Source organism: Stomoxys calcitrans, chromosome 5 (assembly GCF_963082655.1).
Source record: "Stomoxys calcitrans chromosome 5, idStoCalc2.1, whole genome shotgun sequence".
In the NCBI taxonomy this organism is placed as follows: domain Eukaryota; kingdom Metazoa; phylum Arthropoda; class Insecta; order Diptera; family Muscidae; genus Stomoxys; species Stomoxys calcitrans.
The window spans coordinates 37,218,807-37,234,299 of NC_081556.1; the positions used below are offsets into that span (position 1 = coordinate 37,218,807).

Here is a 15,493-nt window from a genome sequence, read left to right on the forward strand (position 1 = left end):
AACTACATGCTGTCTTAGCAATACCTTCTGGACTGTTATAGTAGAGACCATCCAAATCATCATCTTGTGGATAGGTATCCAATATCCAATAATATCCAATTGCTAAAATGTTTCCGTGTAATTTTGTTATGACTTCTAACATTCACACTTAGTGTGGCCCAAATTAACCTTAAACATAATATAGCGCCCTTTAAACCCCATCGGTCTATGTTTAACTCTTATATAAACTGATCTCTCGACTTGACTCCTGGAGCCACTAGAGGGCGCAATTGCTTTCTGACTTGGCAGAAGTTTTGCCAGTGGTTGTAGTTGTTGTTGAGGGCGCCATCAATATCCAATTGCTTCAATTTTCCCGTGTTATATTGTAATGACTTCTAGCATTCACACTCAGTGTGGCCCAAATTAAGCTTAAATCTAATATAGTGCTCTTAAAAACCCATCGGTCTATGTTTAGATATAACTCTCTCGATTTGACTCCTGGAGCCACTAGAGGGCGCAATTGCTGTCTGACTTGGCACAAATTTTGCAAGTGGTTATTGTTGTTGTAGCCACATGGCAATCCTTGTCAAGCTCCTGTAGGCAAGCAAGCCCGTTCCGGTCCAAAGGACCGATCGCCGCGGGAACATGGTAGCCATTTGTTATTTGAAGGCGCCAATAATTCGCCTTGTCTTATCGGGCATCATGGGCACTCTCTCTGAGACTCTCCACTCGATTTTTCGCGACTGCCGTTGCAACTACTCCGTATGGAGCATTCCACTATCCGCAACCTGTGGATGCGCCCGGTAGCTTGCAGCTAAGCTTTTCGTGACAGCAATGAACCCCACACAGATTGGACCTCAATGTTCAAGACTTAGTAGTGCTCACAGCTATCCCGTTGCATGCGGAGTTTAGATATTGCTTCCTTGTAAACCGATCGCACGATTTAATTTCTTGGTCCGCTAGAGGGCGTAATTAATTGCTGAAATTTTCACATGCAATTTGGTTACGACGTCTTACATCCACACTTTCAAACCTCATATAGCTTCCTTACAAACCGATCGGTTCCTTATAAACCCATCTGCCGATTTGATTTCTAAAACCACTATAGGGTTTAATTTTACATGCGGTACTTTGCTATGACTTCCAACATCCAAGTCAAGTATGGCTCAAATTGATCCAAGTTAAGTTATAGCTTCCATATAGACCAGTCTCACGGTTTGACGTTTTATACCGCCAGCGGTCTCAATTATTATCCAATATAGTTGAAATTTTGCCTTAGAAGAGATCATCATAGCAAATTTTCAGCGGTGGTTATACCCACCTAATGCGACATTTGTGAGGTACTATATCATGTTAAAACTTCTCCCCAAAGAGTTGTTGCACTGCGGCACGCTGTTCGGACTAGGCGTTTAATTTTGCATGTGGTACTTTGCTATGACTTCCAACATCCAAGTCAAGTATGGCTCAAATTGATCCAAGTTAAGTTATAGCTTCCATATAGGCCAGTCTCACGGTTTGACGTTTTGTACCGCCAGCGGTCTCAATTATTATCCAATATAGTTGAAATTTTGCCTTAGAAGAGATCATCAGAGCAAATTTTCAGCGGTGGTTATACCCACCTAATGCGACATTTGTGAGGTACTATATCATGTTAAAACTTCTCCCCAAAGAGTTGTTGCACTGCGGCACGCTGTTCGGACTAGGCGGAGGCCATTTATCACGTTTCATGGCATTATCCCCTAGGTAACGACCAGCGGGTCATAGCTTTGGTAGAGCAGATTGATACCTCCACGTTTTGCATGGTGAATGAGGATATAACCATTAGGATTTCGAGGAGGTGCAGCAGCTCACCAGACATTTCCAACGCATGCCCTGATCTCCCGAGTGACGTATCCTGGCAAGCTGTCATTTCTTTGGGATCAGATCACCTCCCCATAATTCTCACCAACGACTGACCACCCGACTTCATGACCTCTGAGCGGGGGACGTTTACCAATCAGAAAAATATTGATTGTGTCGGCTTCAGAGAGTACACCAATCGCCGCTTCATCGCCCCTCGGATGTGCTCGTTGTCGAGAGGAAATTGAGCTAAAATTTGAATACTGAATTTGACAACACAGATTTCATATGTGAGAAGTTTGCCCCAGTTCCTCTAAGGAAATGCCCATGGACAATCTTTTTGCTAGAACCGATAGATTCTTAAAGTGGTAGTAGACGGTGCAAGCTAGGCTATTTTGGCTACAACTCAAAATCTCCCCCTTTCTTGTTTTTTATATATAGTATATGGAATTTTTCTAGTGTATATGTTTTCATTGCTAACGCCCGGCGAAGTCTCTTCACGCATTCTTATGTAATGTAATTATTGTTAATTTGTTGTTGTGTTGATATATGATTGGTAAAAACGTCTTTCGTGAAAGGCGTGAGTTTTTTTTTTTGTAATACTTGGTTTGGTTTAATAATCACTTTCACCACTGCCAGCCTGGTCATCGGGATGCTCTTCCTCATCCTCATCCAGCATTTCGACAAAGGCTCGTGGTACTAAGCCTTTCAAGAGACCCTGCTTGCCATACATGTAATCCATGTTAATGGGACTACATTCACAGACCAATATAACCTAAAAACGGGAAAAAATATGAAAAAAAAATTCCGAACTTAGCAGATGTTTAATACAAATACAAACTCACCTCGTTGGCGGCTAAGGTCAATTCAGTATGATCCTTGGCATCATATGCACATAGGACTCGAGCTCGTTTCATTTCATCGGCATGAACACTAACGGGTACCCCACCACGTGCATTATTCGCTCTGGGGGCAAATGGATTTCCACTGGTCGCTTGCTCGCCCAGGTTGCCATCGTCTAGTTCAACTGGTGTATAGGTAGGGCCTCCCAAACTTTGATTTTTGTTCAATTCAATGCGTTTATTTGTTAGATTTTGTGGTGGATTTGTTTGTTTAATTTGGTTTGTTTGTTTATGGTACAAGAGATTTGCGAGTTTTCATTTTTGTGGTTTAGTGTATGGAAAAAGTAATTAATGATGGTAACGCATTATTAGAATAGATTACAAGGTAGGCTTTGATTTGATTGCATTAAGTTTAAGAATATATAACAACCAAGCATATACATCTACAAGGAGAAGGTCTACAATTTTGACATTGTATTACCAAAATAGATAGAAGGAGAGAGAGAGGGAGAGAGAGAGAGTAACAGAGCGAGCGAGCAATTAAGAGGATATATAGCTTTGATATCTAGCCAGGAGTAGGACTAAGTAAGACTAAGGCTATGCAACAATATAAGCGTGTTATATAATAAAACTTTAAATATGTGGAATATTTAAAGAATTTCTTTAAACTTCTTTTTAAGAAAGAAGGAAATTGTTCGAATCTCTATATAAAAAATATGCTTTAAATCTATATTGCATTCAACCATGCTTGTTGTTTTTCTTAATCATACTTTGATTTTGTTTTGTTTACTTTAGAAAAAACTACTCCTCTTGATTTTAAATGGATGTAATGGCTGTGGTGTCATATTCTAAATCAAACTCATCCAATATTTTGGAAGGATTTCTAGAATCTACTGCCGTCATGGCAGGAGTTCGATTACGACTATCATTATCCTCTACAGTGTCTAGGGATTCTAAATCTACACTATCATACTGACAATAAGAAGCTAGTGATTTGGATGCCACCACATCGTCTTTGGCATTGCTAATGGTTTTGATTTGATTGTGTTTGCTTGGATTATCTATGGAAGATGACTGTATTGAGGGCGAGGTGGAGGAGGAGGCACGATTTGCATTGGGAGGCCCTGTATCAATATCTTCACTATTTATGCGCAGAAGTGGTTGTCCAGGACGATTTCTGCAAATCAAGTTCATTTTTGCTTGTATTTAAAACTCAATATTTCTGGGTTTAGCTTTAGAAACATCATCATCATCATCATCAGTATCATCAAAAGAAAAAAGTGCCAACAATATTAGCGTGCAATGATTTAACCATTTAAACCAACAAAAAAAAAATACTACAAACTAAGTACTACATACTTTCGAGGTCACTCAATGGCGACTGTAATCTACATTGGCGATTGTAATAACTCAACATTGTAACGTCAGGCAAAGGTGTGCAACTTAAACTTTGCAATTCCTTATTTACTCACTTGGCTAATTCCTTTTGCAATTGATTCATCACATCGGTACATTGCTTATAGTAACGCACTTGAGTCTCTACAAAGGCATGCAAATGTCTTAAATGCGATGCTTGTGATGTTTCAATTCCTTCCAAAAGCGATTTGGTGATTTCCGATTGACGATCAAATTCGGATTGGGCAACACGCAAGTCACGTTCAGCCTAGAGAAAAAAGGGCACTCGTTATAAAGTGAGTTCAAGTGAGTCCGATAACCTCAATTACATACCTGTTCTAATACCGCTTCTGGGGAAACGCCATCCTTCTGTTAGAGTACAACATAAAATAGGGAAAAAAACAAAAAAAAATCAGTGATATTTCAAATAATTGGTCATTTCAAGAGTAAAAAAATAGTTGACAGACAACTATGTTGACTCAAGGATACGAGAATCCTTGAGAGCATTGTGGGAATCTAGCTGAGGCACCCGAAATATGGCTATGAAGTCCTTTAATGGATGCTCAGACGTAGCGGCAGTGCCAAAACACTGTCTGTGGTTGAGAAAATGTGAAAAGGGGAAGGTGGTCTGGGCAGTGAATTCGTTTAGATTGAAGGGTCTAAGGGTCAACACTTTTTAATTCTTCTCAATTCCTGTATAGTAGCGTTAGCAAACAAAGTTTTTCTTACTGAACAAATCTTAAGTTAAATAAAGCAGAGCTGCTTTTATTGTTTCTAAAAGCACAACATCACCAACCAACCAACTACCCGTCTTCATAACCTCTGAGCGTCGGACGTTCATCGAACAGAAGAAGACCTGTTGCGTCGCCTTTAGAGAGAATTTCAATTGCCTCTTCAGTGAGGCAAATGTGCCAGTAACAGCCTCTCTCTTTATACCTGCCAGTCGACTACCACAAGTGCGGCCCAATTTCCCGGTGCAGACAGTGGTACTCGCAGGCGAGCGTGATGGGACTCGTAGCATGGACCCTACTCACCCGGAAAAAGCGTGCTGAACCTGAAAAAAAAACAGGGTAGTCCACGAAGATAAGCGGAATTTGTGAGTGGAACACTTGGAGTAATGTAACTTGGGTACCGGTTTAGGCAAGCTGACTTCTATACGGATGGCTCCAAACTAAACGCCCAGGTGGGCTTTGGGATGTACTCTAAAGATCTAGAACTGGTCATATCGAAAAGGTTACCCGACCACTGCAGTGTGTATCAAGCGGAGATCCTTGGAATTAAGGAAGTGGTGGAATGACTAAGATATGGCATATGGAATGACATAAATATGTTCTCTGACAGCCAGGCAGCCATTAAATCCCTGGAGAACGTATTTCTAAACGCACGCCCTCGACTGTTGCAGACCTCTCAACGAGATGGCTGAACAGTTCAAAATTCACCTGTTTTGGGTGCCAGTCCACAGAGATTTCCCAGGTAACTGTAAAACGGAAGAGCTTGTGATACTAGGAACTACCCCACACATTCCAGGGATACTGGAATCTGTGGGTATGCTTCTAGCGACATGTAAGCCAAGTTTTAAGGGCCAGGCCCGAAGGACAACGAATGATAGATGGTCACAAAGAGGGGGCTTTGAGCATTCCAAAACTATATAATCTAGATTTAAAGAGACGTTTCAGTCATTGAACACCTTTTGTGTGTGTGTCCTGCACTAGCAATCAGAAGAAGCTCCACTTTAGGTTATCATTTCTTTGAGAACCTCTCTGATTTAGCGGATGTGAACATTCGCAAGTTATTGGGCTTTTTAAAGTATCACAATGGACTAAAATGTCTAAGTCTAAGTCACGCTCGATAACACATCAAGACTGCGGAAGCTGATGGCCAAGCCTAGAGACTCATGACTTTCAACTGACTTTATTAACCATGGCTTTATTTGATCTGTGCATTGATATCGCTCGATCGATATTTTGCCAGCTCCACTGAAGGTCCGTTTATTCTCCATCTGGCTTCCTTAAGTTGCCAGTATAGGCAAGAGATCTGAAGATATCTGCCACCAAATTTTTGGGCACATTTTTCACTACATACGCCCATGAGGTGGGTAAAGAGCTGAATGCGATGGTCGATGTAGTAACGATACCGACCATCAAGTGTCCCAAAATACTTGGTGTCACATTTGACAGCTCTTAAAAATTCTCCTCACATGCCACATCAATTTGCAATAAAGTCAAAAGTATAAACAAGACCCTCAAGTCACTTGATGGCAGCCCTTGGGGTGCTGACAAAGAAACCTTGTTGACCGCGTACAAAGCGATTGGCCAGTTATGGAGCGACAGTGTGGTCTCGTCAACTCTGTGACACGCAGTGAAATAATATTCAGATCCCTCAGAATACCGTCCTTCGAACTGCGACGGTCTGTCTCCACAGTTCTCACGTGGACTACCTCCATCAGGAGACTACAAAGACCGTGCGACTGAGGCCTGGCCTGTCGCTGTGGGTTGAAGGGGAGCCAATTATTTTGCGGAAAAGGAGGTCAACTATTCTGGATCTGACCAAGCATTACCTTAGACAGGTGTTAGGAGTTTTGACTAGTCATTACAACGCCAGATCTTTGACCTCCCGCAGCACACAGAGACGGACTACTGCATGGTGTGTGATGACGAGGAGGAAATGGGTACGGCAGATTTTGGAGTTTTGCAAAATGCTAATTTGCCCATGAACCTTCCACTGATGAATGGGGAGAAACTTTTCACATTTCAATGAGAGCTATCCGATTCAAATTTAAGCTCAATTATAGAGGCCTCCGTTTTATAGCCGTGTCTTAACGGCATGCAACAGTGCAACACCTCTTTGGGGAGAAGTTTTTTACTTGGCAAAGTACCTCACAATTGTCGCCAGCATTAGGAGGGGATAACCACCACTGGGGATAACCACCGGCTACGACGAACACGTGCTGTCTAAGCAATACCTTCTGGGCTATTATCGTTGAGACCATCCAAATCATCATCTTGTGGATAGATATCCACCGCCCAGAAGCCTTAAGGTAGATCTACATGATCTAGGGTGTGAGGCGCTACGGTGGCCTTCTCTGGAGTTTCGTAGAGGCCTTTATTGTTTGACTGAAAATAAGCTCTAGCTGGTTGGTTAAGATTTCTTCTTTCCTTTTCAGTCTTGTGCGATGTTATCTTCTTCTACCGTTCCTTCTATTTTGCGCCTTATCTCTCTATCAGCTTATTTCTATCGGCCTTTCTTCGTTTCCTTTTTCTCTCCTACTTTTTCTGAGGCCTAAGCTTTGCTAAGATGGGACTATCTTCAAAACTTTCCTACCGGACATTGTACATTGTACATTGGGACATTGGCTTTACCATAAAAGTATCCCTCTTATGCCAACCTAGCGTATGTCAGCTCTCGCTAATCTCTCACCATATTCAAACCTTCTACCGTAATCTTTGAGATGATATCTTTATGAGAAAACAGGATTGAAAGACCTTTGGAAGATTGCCAAAAATGTTGTCATAATTGCATTTTTACTTACACATTTGTTGTTAGTTCATTGTGCATTTTAAATGACCAAATGAAGGTCATTTGCAAAATTTTACAAATATTGAGCAATATTTTTGACCTGTGTATTGATTTTAAGTGAATAACTGAAACAGATGACGCATAGCTGCTAGAACTCTACACCTTTTTTTTGGGGGTTTAATAAGTCAGACTTGTGGATTAGTCTTCAACTTTAATTCAATACTCACCGCCTGCTGACCCAGCATACTACGAGCTTTTTTAACACGACCTTTACAGGCATCCAGGTCAAGACTAAAAGTAAACAAATTAAACCAGGGTTAAAAAAAAACAATAAAGTGTATGCTCTTACCGTTTACTCTCCAATGTGCTACGCTCCTTGGTAATGTTTTTCATTTCTCCATCCAAAAATTTACGCAGCGGTGTTGTAAAACATATACTGGTGGAAGCTATGAAATCTCTTTCACATTTGCCCAAACGTTGTTCGGCTTGACCAACTTTTACCAATGTTTGACCGTATGGCTTGTCTTGACCAAAATCAGCTCCAGCTTCAATCATATCAAGTGCCAAGTGTTCCAAGTTTGAGAGACGTTGTGGTTTGGATTTGTCTATCTTTTCGAAAATAAAATCTTCCACGCGATTTTGTGGATTGGGTACCAACACCGATTCAACATTTTTCACCATTTTCTCAGTCCACACTTTAGTGACATCGGCCCTATCGGCCAAGTCACTAAATTCCGTGTCATATTCTGTGCGTTCGGTAGTACCCAACTTTTCCTCGGTGAGCTATGAAAAACAATCAAAAAGTGTAAAGAACACAATCAAGGATACACACATATACATATGTAAATGCCCATGAACGTATAGTAATAAAAGGTTATACAATTCTCTTAATGCCTTTCTATAGTGTTTTCTATAATGTTTGATGAGCCTGGTTGTTTTTTTTTTTTTTTTTGCTATTCATTTGTCAAGTGTTAATAGATGTACACTTAAGAAAGGATTTCTTTGTCCAACCATGCTTACATACGTACATAAACATAAAAAGGCATTACAAACCACACACATACCTGCACAACTCTCGATAGAGTACTGCCAGCTTCCTTAACAAGATTTTTGACATTAAAATTAGGTAAATGGATATTCATTTTGATTTATTTTGTGTTTTTGTTTGTTTATTTCTTAATCTTCACTTGCGTTAGATAACAGAGTTAGAGAAATCTGCTGGTATTTGTGGATGAAAACGTTAGAACTTTTTGTCGCTTAGTAAAAATGATGAAGGAAAAAATTACGGTAAGTAAAGAATTCGCCTTGCCAACAATAATTACTTGGGGGTTTCGTTGCCAGGCGTATATGGCGTTGCCAAACAAACAAATGTTCATTGGTTCTAAATGAAAACGTTAAGCAGTCTTTTTACAATGGGAGGAGAAATAACAAAGACAGCATATTTCAGAGACTTCAAAACAAAAAGATTAAAGTACCTTTAAGGTACTACATTTTATTAAAATAAAAAAGTCCTTGTTATTCTTATGCGTTTTTGATAAACTGTTTACAGGTTATATAAAATGATGAGCGCTGGTATGTGTGTAATTTAAATTTATTTTTTAAATAATAATGGCTGGTACTGTGTTCGTTTTTAATTGTTGAAACCCCATTTTTGTCGTGATTACTTCACAAATAACAATGATAAAATAACAATTTATTAAAATTTTAAAATAAGTAATGAGAGAAAGTCCTGTTGAATGAAATTAGCAAGTTTTTTTACTTTAACATCTGTTATCTAGAAAAAGTAACCGGCGAAAAAAAAAACGAGAAGCGAATATAGTACCAGCCCTAAAACGGAAATAACACTACTGTTGTGTTTCCTATAGATTCAAAGTTATTCTATTTTAGATTCAAAGCAGGATGCACTTATAAGGTGAGGTCATGCGAACAGCTGAGTACATTTTTTGTTTGTTTTGATTTTGCAATAAATCTAAATGTCAAATGCTTGTTAAAGCTGAGTATTCTGTTCGCCTTCTCAGGCAGAATGCTGTCAAACTCCATATAAAAAAAAAAAAAACGTCGGCGAAGCCCTGGAGGAAAATAGGCGAAAAGTAGTACTCTGTTTATAGTGGGGAAAATAAATTCTAGTGGCAACGTCACGTGATGGTTAATGGTTCGTTTTTTTTTTTATTTTCATTATTTTCGAATAAAATGATAGTAAAACCATAAGTGCAGAAAAAACTCTTTTGGCATGAAAATAAAAACAAAACATAACTGTTAAATTCCGATCGCGGAACATTTAAAAATTTCCGCGACGATTCCGAAAGCAGAATAAAATACCAACCCTAACACAACTGTGACTTTTTTCGATCTTCTGTGCTCATTCTAAAATCTCTGACACTAAGTTTCGAGGGGTCTCCCACCACTTGATCTTTCCATTGGGATTTTGGTCGTCCCGGTTTGAGTATACCACAGTGTTTGCCATCAAAAGACTTCTTTGCTGGAGCTTCTTCATCCATTCTGACAACATAACCTAGCCAACGCTGCCTTTGTATTTTCATACGTGTAGCATGATGTAGTATGTTACTAGTTGGCTCCATTTTTCATTGTTTGTGTGTGTAATGGTTCTATAATACACACACACAACCAAAACTCGTTGACACATAGTGCACTTGGCGAGAAAAAATTGTACTCAGCTGTTTACGGTACATTACCTGGTAATTATGCCATGACTTAAACCAACAGAATTCAATCTCTCTGTCGTCTACATCAAAATACGCTTGCCTTTGACACCGACGTCGTCGTACATATTTCGATGCGCTACGATTGACTAACGCTTATAGCATATTGCTGGCAACGCTGTAGCTAATCATATGTTTTGGTTATTTTGTCCATCAGTTGTGTTGTGCGGCTTTTTGGCCTTTTTTGAATCCATCTAGCATATAATGGGTAAGTTACATGTTTTTAATTATTTTATGAATGCATTTTTATCTATTCTATAAATTTAATGAAATGTTCTTTCGCAAATACATATACTACGTTGTCGGTAGCCGCAGTAATGCTTGTAAACACAGACATCTTATTGATGTGCAGCACCATGTACATAGATTTGCATTGCTGTTCTTTTGGCCAGATATGAATGTGGAGGTAGCACACCTCGTCGTGGCAATGTTATGGCGCCAATAATTCATCTTGGCATATCGAGTATCACAGACATTCGGTATTTAAGCAAGAGCCTGTGCCGACCGGCCCCTCACAAAAACTCTTCACTTGAATTTTTGTTCAATTTTATATATGGAAGCGAAAGCACAGCTAGGATTTATTGTTTAAACCTGTTGCTATACCTTTGCAGAAACTTGGGTGGCATTAAAAATACCAAAACATCTAAAAGGCCAATTCGAATTTCTTGTTCCACGTTTCTTATGATTTTAGTGGGATTTACGGATACATAGTATTGACCGAGTATGTATGGACATTAGAAACGGTGTGAAAAATTAAATGTCCTCCTAAGTCGGACTCCCTGATAATATGCCTTGGGAAGCCGGTGTCTGTTATGTTAAGTTGTTTCATATAAGATTTTGTATGCAAAATTTTTCGTGAATACAGATAAAACATGGTATAAAGGAACCTAATGAAAGCTCAACAGTAAGCCTAAGCCATAAGGATTCTTTCGGCACACTTTAGGAGGAAGAAATCGATATTTCATATGTATGTACCTATACTAATTGTTGTGCGAATTTTAAATCTAATCCTGGAATCTATTACAATTGGGTCATGGACTTCAGTTTAGGGTTAGAAACGCCGGGCGTAGAAGAAGAGCCTTTAAGTAAAGACATTAAACACTATGGCTTTAAAATTATGAGGTTCTATAAACATAACGCATAAACAGAACATGGACCTCCTTGCAGCGCATAATGGAAGAGTTTCTGTTGTTGTTGCAGCAGTGTGTTGTGACCATGTTTCGTCTGTTTGGTCCTGTTAATATCCACATCCAGAAACTCCTTGACTACGGTGGGGTGCGTCCAGATGAATCTGGATCTGAGACGAGTTTGGCCCCAGGTCGCAATCGGGACACACGTCCTGCACGTTGCCATCAATTCTTGATCTGTGGGAGTTGATGCGGCGGCATCTGCCGGATCATAATAGAGCCAGAACTAAACTGGTTTGCCGGGGGGGTTAATTTCCCTCAGTGCAATAGGAGGCGGTCGTTCTCCAAGGACCACATTCTAAACTAAATTTCGCCTAAATATTCCATTAAGGAACAGGGGATACTTTTCCCATTTCAATGTCATGCTGTCCGATTAAAGTTTAAGCTCAATGATAAGGGGCCTCGTTTTTTATATTGAGTCCGAACGGCGTGCCGCATTACGAAGTTTTGACATGGCAGCACACCTCACAAAAGTAGCCATCATTAGTAAGGGGATAACCACCGCTGAACATTTTTCCGTTGTTCACGCCGGTATTTGATCCCAGGTGTTTGGCTTCATAGGCGTACATGCTAACTTTTGCGCCACGGTGGCCTGCATTCATCTGGTAGGTATTCACCGCAATTGCATGAATGTCTAGATGATCTATTGTAGCGCTGAACCTCTCGCTTAAGGCTTCTGGCGGTGGATACCAATCCACAAAACGATGATTTGGATGATCCCTGCGATAACAGCCCAGAAGGTATTGCTTGAATAGCATGTAGCTATGTCTACGCACGTGAAGCATCTTTGTCACCGGATGGAGATGATCCACGTGAGAACTAGACAACCCGTCGCAGTTTGAAAAACGGCATCCTGACAGATCTGAATATTATTCCACTGAGTGTCATATTGTTGACAAGCCCACACTGGGGGTCAAAAACTTACTTTAGGACGTTGTTTCTACTTTTGACCTTATCGCAAATTGCTGTGGTATGTGAGGAGAACGTGTAAGAGCTGTATTTTGGGACACTTGGTGGTCGGAATCGTTTCTTCATCGACATTCATATTTTGCTCATTATTCACCTCACGCGTACTTGTAGTGGACAATGTGGCTGATGATTTGCTGTCACATTTTTTTAAATCTCTTGCAACGAAATTAGCGTTGGGTGGCCTGTTGGCATTACCGTACATATGATACGATCTCTATGCCGTCTAGAGGTTGAAAAGTGTTGGAGATATCACCCCTCCTTGGGGGAGTTCCTGTTTCATTCTACGGTGTTTCGAGTTCTTATCCCTTATCTTATATTCGGGACACAGTGTTTCAGGCTTGGCTGGAGGGGACGAGCAGGCGACATCCTCAATTAGTCTGGTATGGCTGACCTTATCGACCTTTGATCTCAGTTCCACGAGGATAGTCTTATCATATGGCCTAATCTGATTGAAGCCTCGGCAAATGTGTGCGGTGATGTCATGCAAATCAGTTGTTGTTATAGCAGTGTGTTATACACTGAGGCGGCAGCCCTTGCCGATGAAGAACTCCATCGGGACAATCCGGTAGGTACAACCGACCGCCATGGGATTGATGCAAATTAGTTGTTGTGCAATGTGCATTCTTCGTATTCATACTGATGCTCGGCGAATGGCAATTCCCAACGAGGCTCCAAGCATGGTCTAAATCGGTATAAAACCTAATATAGCTCCCATATAAACCGATTTCCCGATTTAACTTCTGGAGCCTCTAGAGGCCGCAATTCTTATTCGATTTGGCCGAAATTTTGCAGTGTTTTATTTTGACTTCTAACAACTGTGTCAAGTATTGTCTAACTCAGTCCGTATCCTGATATAGCCCCCGTATAAACCGAGCTTCCGATTAGACTTCTTGGGCTTCTAGAAGGCGCAATTCTTATCCAATATGGTTAAAATTTTACATATGTCGTTTTGGTATGCCTTTTAATAACTGTTCCAAGTATGGTCTAAATCGCCAAATAACCTAATATAGCTCCCATATAAACCGATCTACCGATTAGAATTCTTGAGGCTCTAGAGGCCGCAATTCTTATCCGATTTGGACGAAATTTGCATGAAGTGTTTTATTTTGACTTCCAACCACTGTGTCCAGTAGGGTCTAAATCAGTCCATATCCTGATGTAGCCGCCATATAAACCGATTTTCCGATTAGACTTCTTTGGCTTCTATAGGGCGCAATTCTTATTCAATATGGTTGAAATTTTGCATATGTCGTTTTGGTATGACTTCCAATAACTGTTCCAAGTATGGTCTAAATCGGTATATTACCTGATCTCCCAGTTCGACTTTTTGAGCCTCTGAAGGGCGCAATTATTACTCGATTTGCCTGAAATTTTGGAGGTGGTGTTTTTCTATGGCTGGTGTTTTTATACCCACCACCGTAGAGTAGGGGGTATATTCATTTAGTCATTCCGTTTGTAACACATCGAAATATCAATTTCCGACCCTACAAAGTATATATATTTCGGATCGTCGTAAAATTCTAAGACGATTTAATGATGCCCGTGTGTCTGTCCGTCCGTCTGTTGCAATCACTGTAGAGCCTTTAAAAATTGATATATTAAGCTGAAATTTGGCACAGATACGTCTTTTTGATGTACGTTGGTTAAGTTCTTGAACGGGTCAAATCGGACCATATTTGGATATAGCTGCTTGTAGGCCGATTTTCCGATAAAGGGTCTAATGCCCATAAAAACTTTATTTTTCATCCGATTTTGCTGAAATTTTAAACAGTGAGTAGTTAAAGGCTTCCCGACAATTGATCCAAATATCTGAAGACCATAAAAGCTTTATTTATGACCCGATTTCGCTGAAATTGGAAACAGTGGGTTATTTTAAGCCTCCCGACATCTGACCTAAATATGGCTTAGATCGGACCATATTAAGATATAGCTGCCATATAGACCGGTCTCCCGATAAAGGGTCTGAAGCCCATTAAAGCTTTATTTATAACCCGATTTCGCTGAAATTTAAAACAGTGGGTTATTTTAAGCCTCCCGACATCTGATGAAAATATGGTTCAGATCGGACTATATTTAAATATAGCTTCCATATAGACCGATCTCCCGATAAAGGGTCTGAAGGCCATATAAGCTTTATTTTTTATCCGATTTCGCTGAAATTTGGAATAGTGCGCAGTTTTAAGACTCCCAATATCCGACCCAAATATGGTACAGATCGGACTATATTTAGATATAGCTGTCACGTAGACCGATGCGCCGATAAAGGGTCTGAAGCCCATAAAAGATTTATTTTTTAACCGGTTTCGCTAAAATTTGAAACAGTGGGTTATTTTAAGCCTCCCGACATCTGATGAAAATATGGTTCAGATCAGACTATATTTAGATATAGCTGTCATGTAGACCGATGTCCCGATAAAGGGTCTGAAGCCCAAAAAAGCTTTATTTTTAACCCGATTTCGCTGAAATTTTAAATAGTGCGCAGTTTTAAGACTCCCAACATCCGATCCAAATATGGTACAGATCAGACTATATTTAGATATAGCTTCCATATAGACCGATCACCCGATAAAGGGTCTGAAGGCCATAAAAGCTTTATTTTTTAACCGATTTCGCTCAAGTTTAAAACAGTGAGTTATTTTTAACCTCCTGACACCCGACCTAAATATGGTTCTGATCGGATTATATTTAGATATAGCTGCCATATAGACCGATCTCCCGATATGGGGACTGAGGCCCATAAGAGCTTTATTTATTACCCGATTTCGCTGAAATTTCTGAGCCTTGCGATATCCGACTTTAATATGGTTCAGATCGGTTTATAATTGGATATATCTGCCAAAAAGACCAATATTTTGTTCAACAATCTAAAATTGAATAGTGGCATATATGTTAGACCACTCAATGTCCGTGCCGAATTCGTGGGCTAAATTTATCCAATTTTCACCGGATTGTGACGAAATGGGGTTTACATATATACCCAAGGTGGTGGGTATCCAAAGTTCGGCTCGGCCGAACTTAATGCCTTTTTACTTGTTCTATTTGAATA

General features: G+C 40.1%; 2 protein-coding genes across 4 annotated transcripts in view; one reads left to right on the plus strand and one right to left on the minus strand.

The window, feature by feature from the left end:
* Positions 1-2,322: 2,322 nt before the first annotated feature.
* LOC106082175 (endophilin-B1) lies at positions 2,323-8,869 on the minus strand. Of its 3 annotated transcripts, XM_013244533.2 has the most exons (8): positions 8,636-8,869; positions 7,921-8,354; positions 7,799-7,862; positions 4,389-4,424; positions 4,133-4,323; positions 3,669-3,837; positions 3,484-3,518; positions 2,323-2,594 (listed from the first exon to the last, which is right to left on the minus strand). In XM_013244533.2, exons 1-8 carry the CDS (start codon positions 8,711-8,713, stop codon positions 2,432-2,434), a joined length of 1,170 nt encoding a protein of 389 aa, XP_013099987.1. In that variant the 5' UTR covers positions 8,714-8,869; the 3' UTR covers positions 2,323-2,431. The 3 variants fall into 3 exon arrangements, with proteins under 3 accessions (XP_013099987.1, XP_013099985.1, XP_013099986.1); XM_013244531.2 differs by lacking the exons at positions 3,484-3,518; positions 3,669-3,837 and adding an exon at positions 2,664-2,871 and having other exon boundaries at positions 2,323-2,593; XM_013244532.2 differs by lacking the exon at positions 2,323-2,594 and having other exon boundaries at positions 2,783-3,837.
* A 1,548-nt stretch (positions 8,870-10,417) lies between these two features.
* LOC106082172 (uncharacterized) overlaps positions 10,418-15,493 on the plus strand; it is a 32,419-nt gene continuing 27,343 nt past the window's right edge. Inside the window, exon 1 of the mRNA XM_013244527.2 lies at positions 10,418-10,499. Within this exon, the coding sequence (XP_013099981.2) occupies positions 10,496-10,499 (4 nt within the window). The 5' untranslated portion in view covers positions 10,418-10,495. The remainder of the gene's footprint in view (positions 10,500-15,493) is intronic.

What these genes read in the sequence shown, in the direction of transcription:
- LOC106082175 (XM_013244531.2), bottom strand. Translation starts at nt 8,713, where the DNA reads ATGAATATCCATTTACCTAATTTTAATGTCAAAAATCTTGTTAAGGAA. An exon ending in CTCTATCGAGAGTTGTGCAG is followed by an intron (nt 8,355 to 8,635) that starts GTATGTGTGTGG and finishes TGTTTTTCATAG; the next exon opens with CTCACCGAGGAAAAGTTGGG. An exon ending in GTATGCTGGGTCAGCAGGCG is followed by an intron (nt 4,425 to 7,798) that starts GTGAGTATTGAA and finishes GTACTCTAACAG; the next exon opens with AAGGATGGCGTTTCCCCAGA.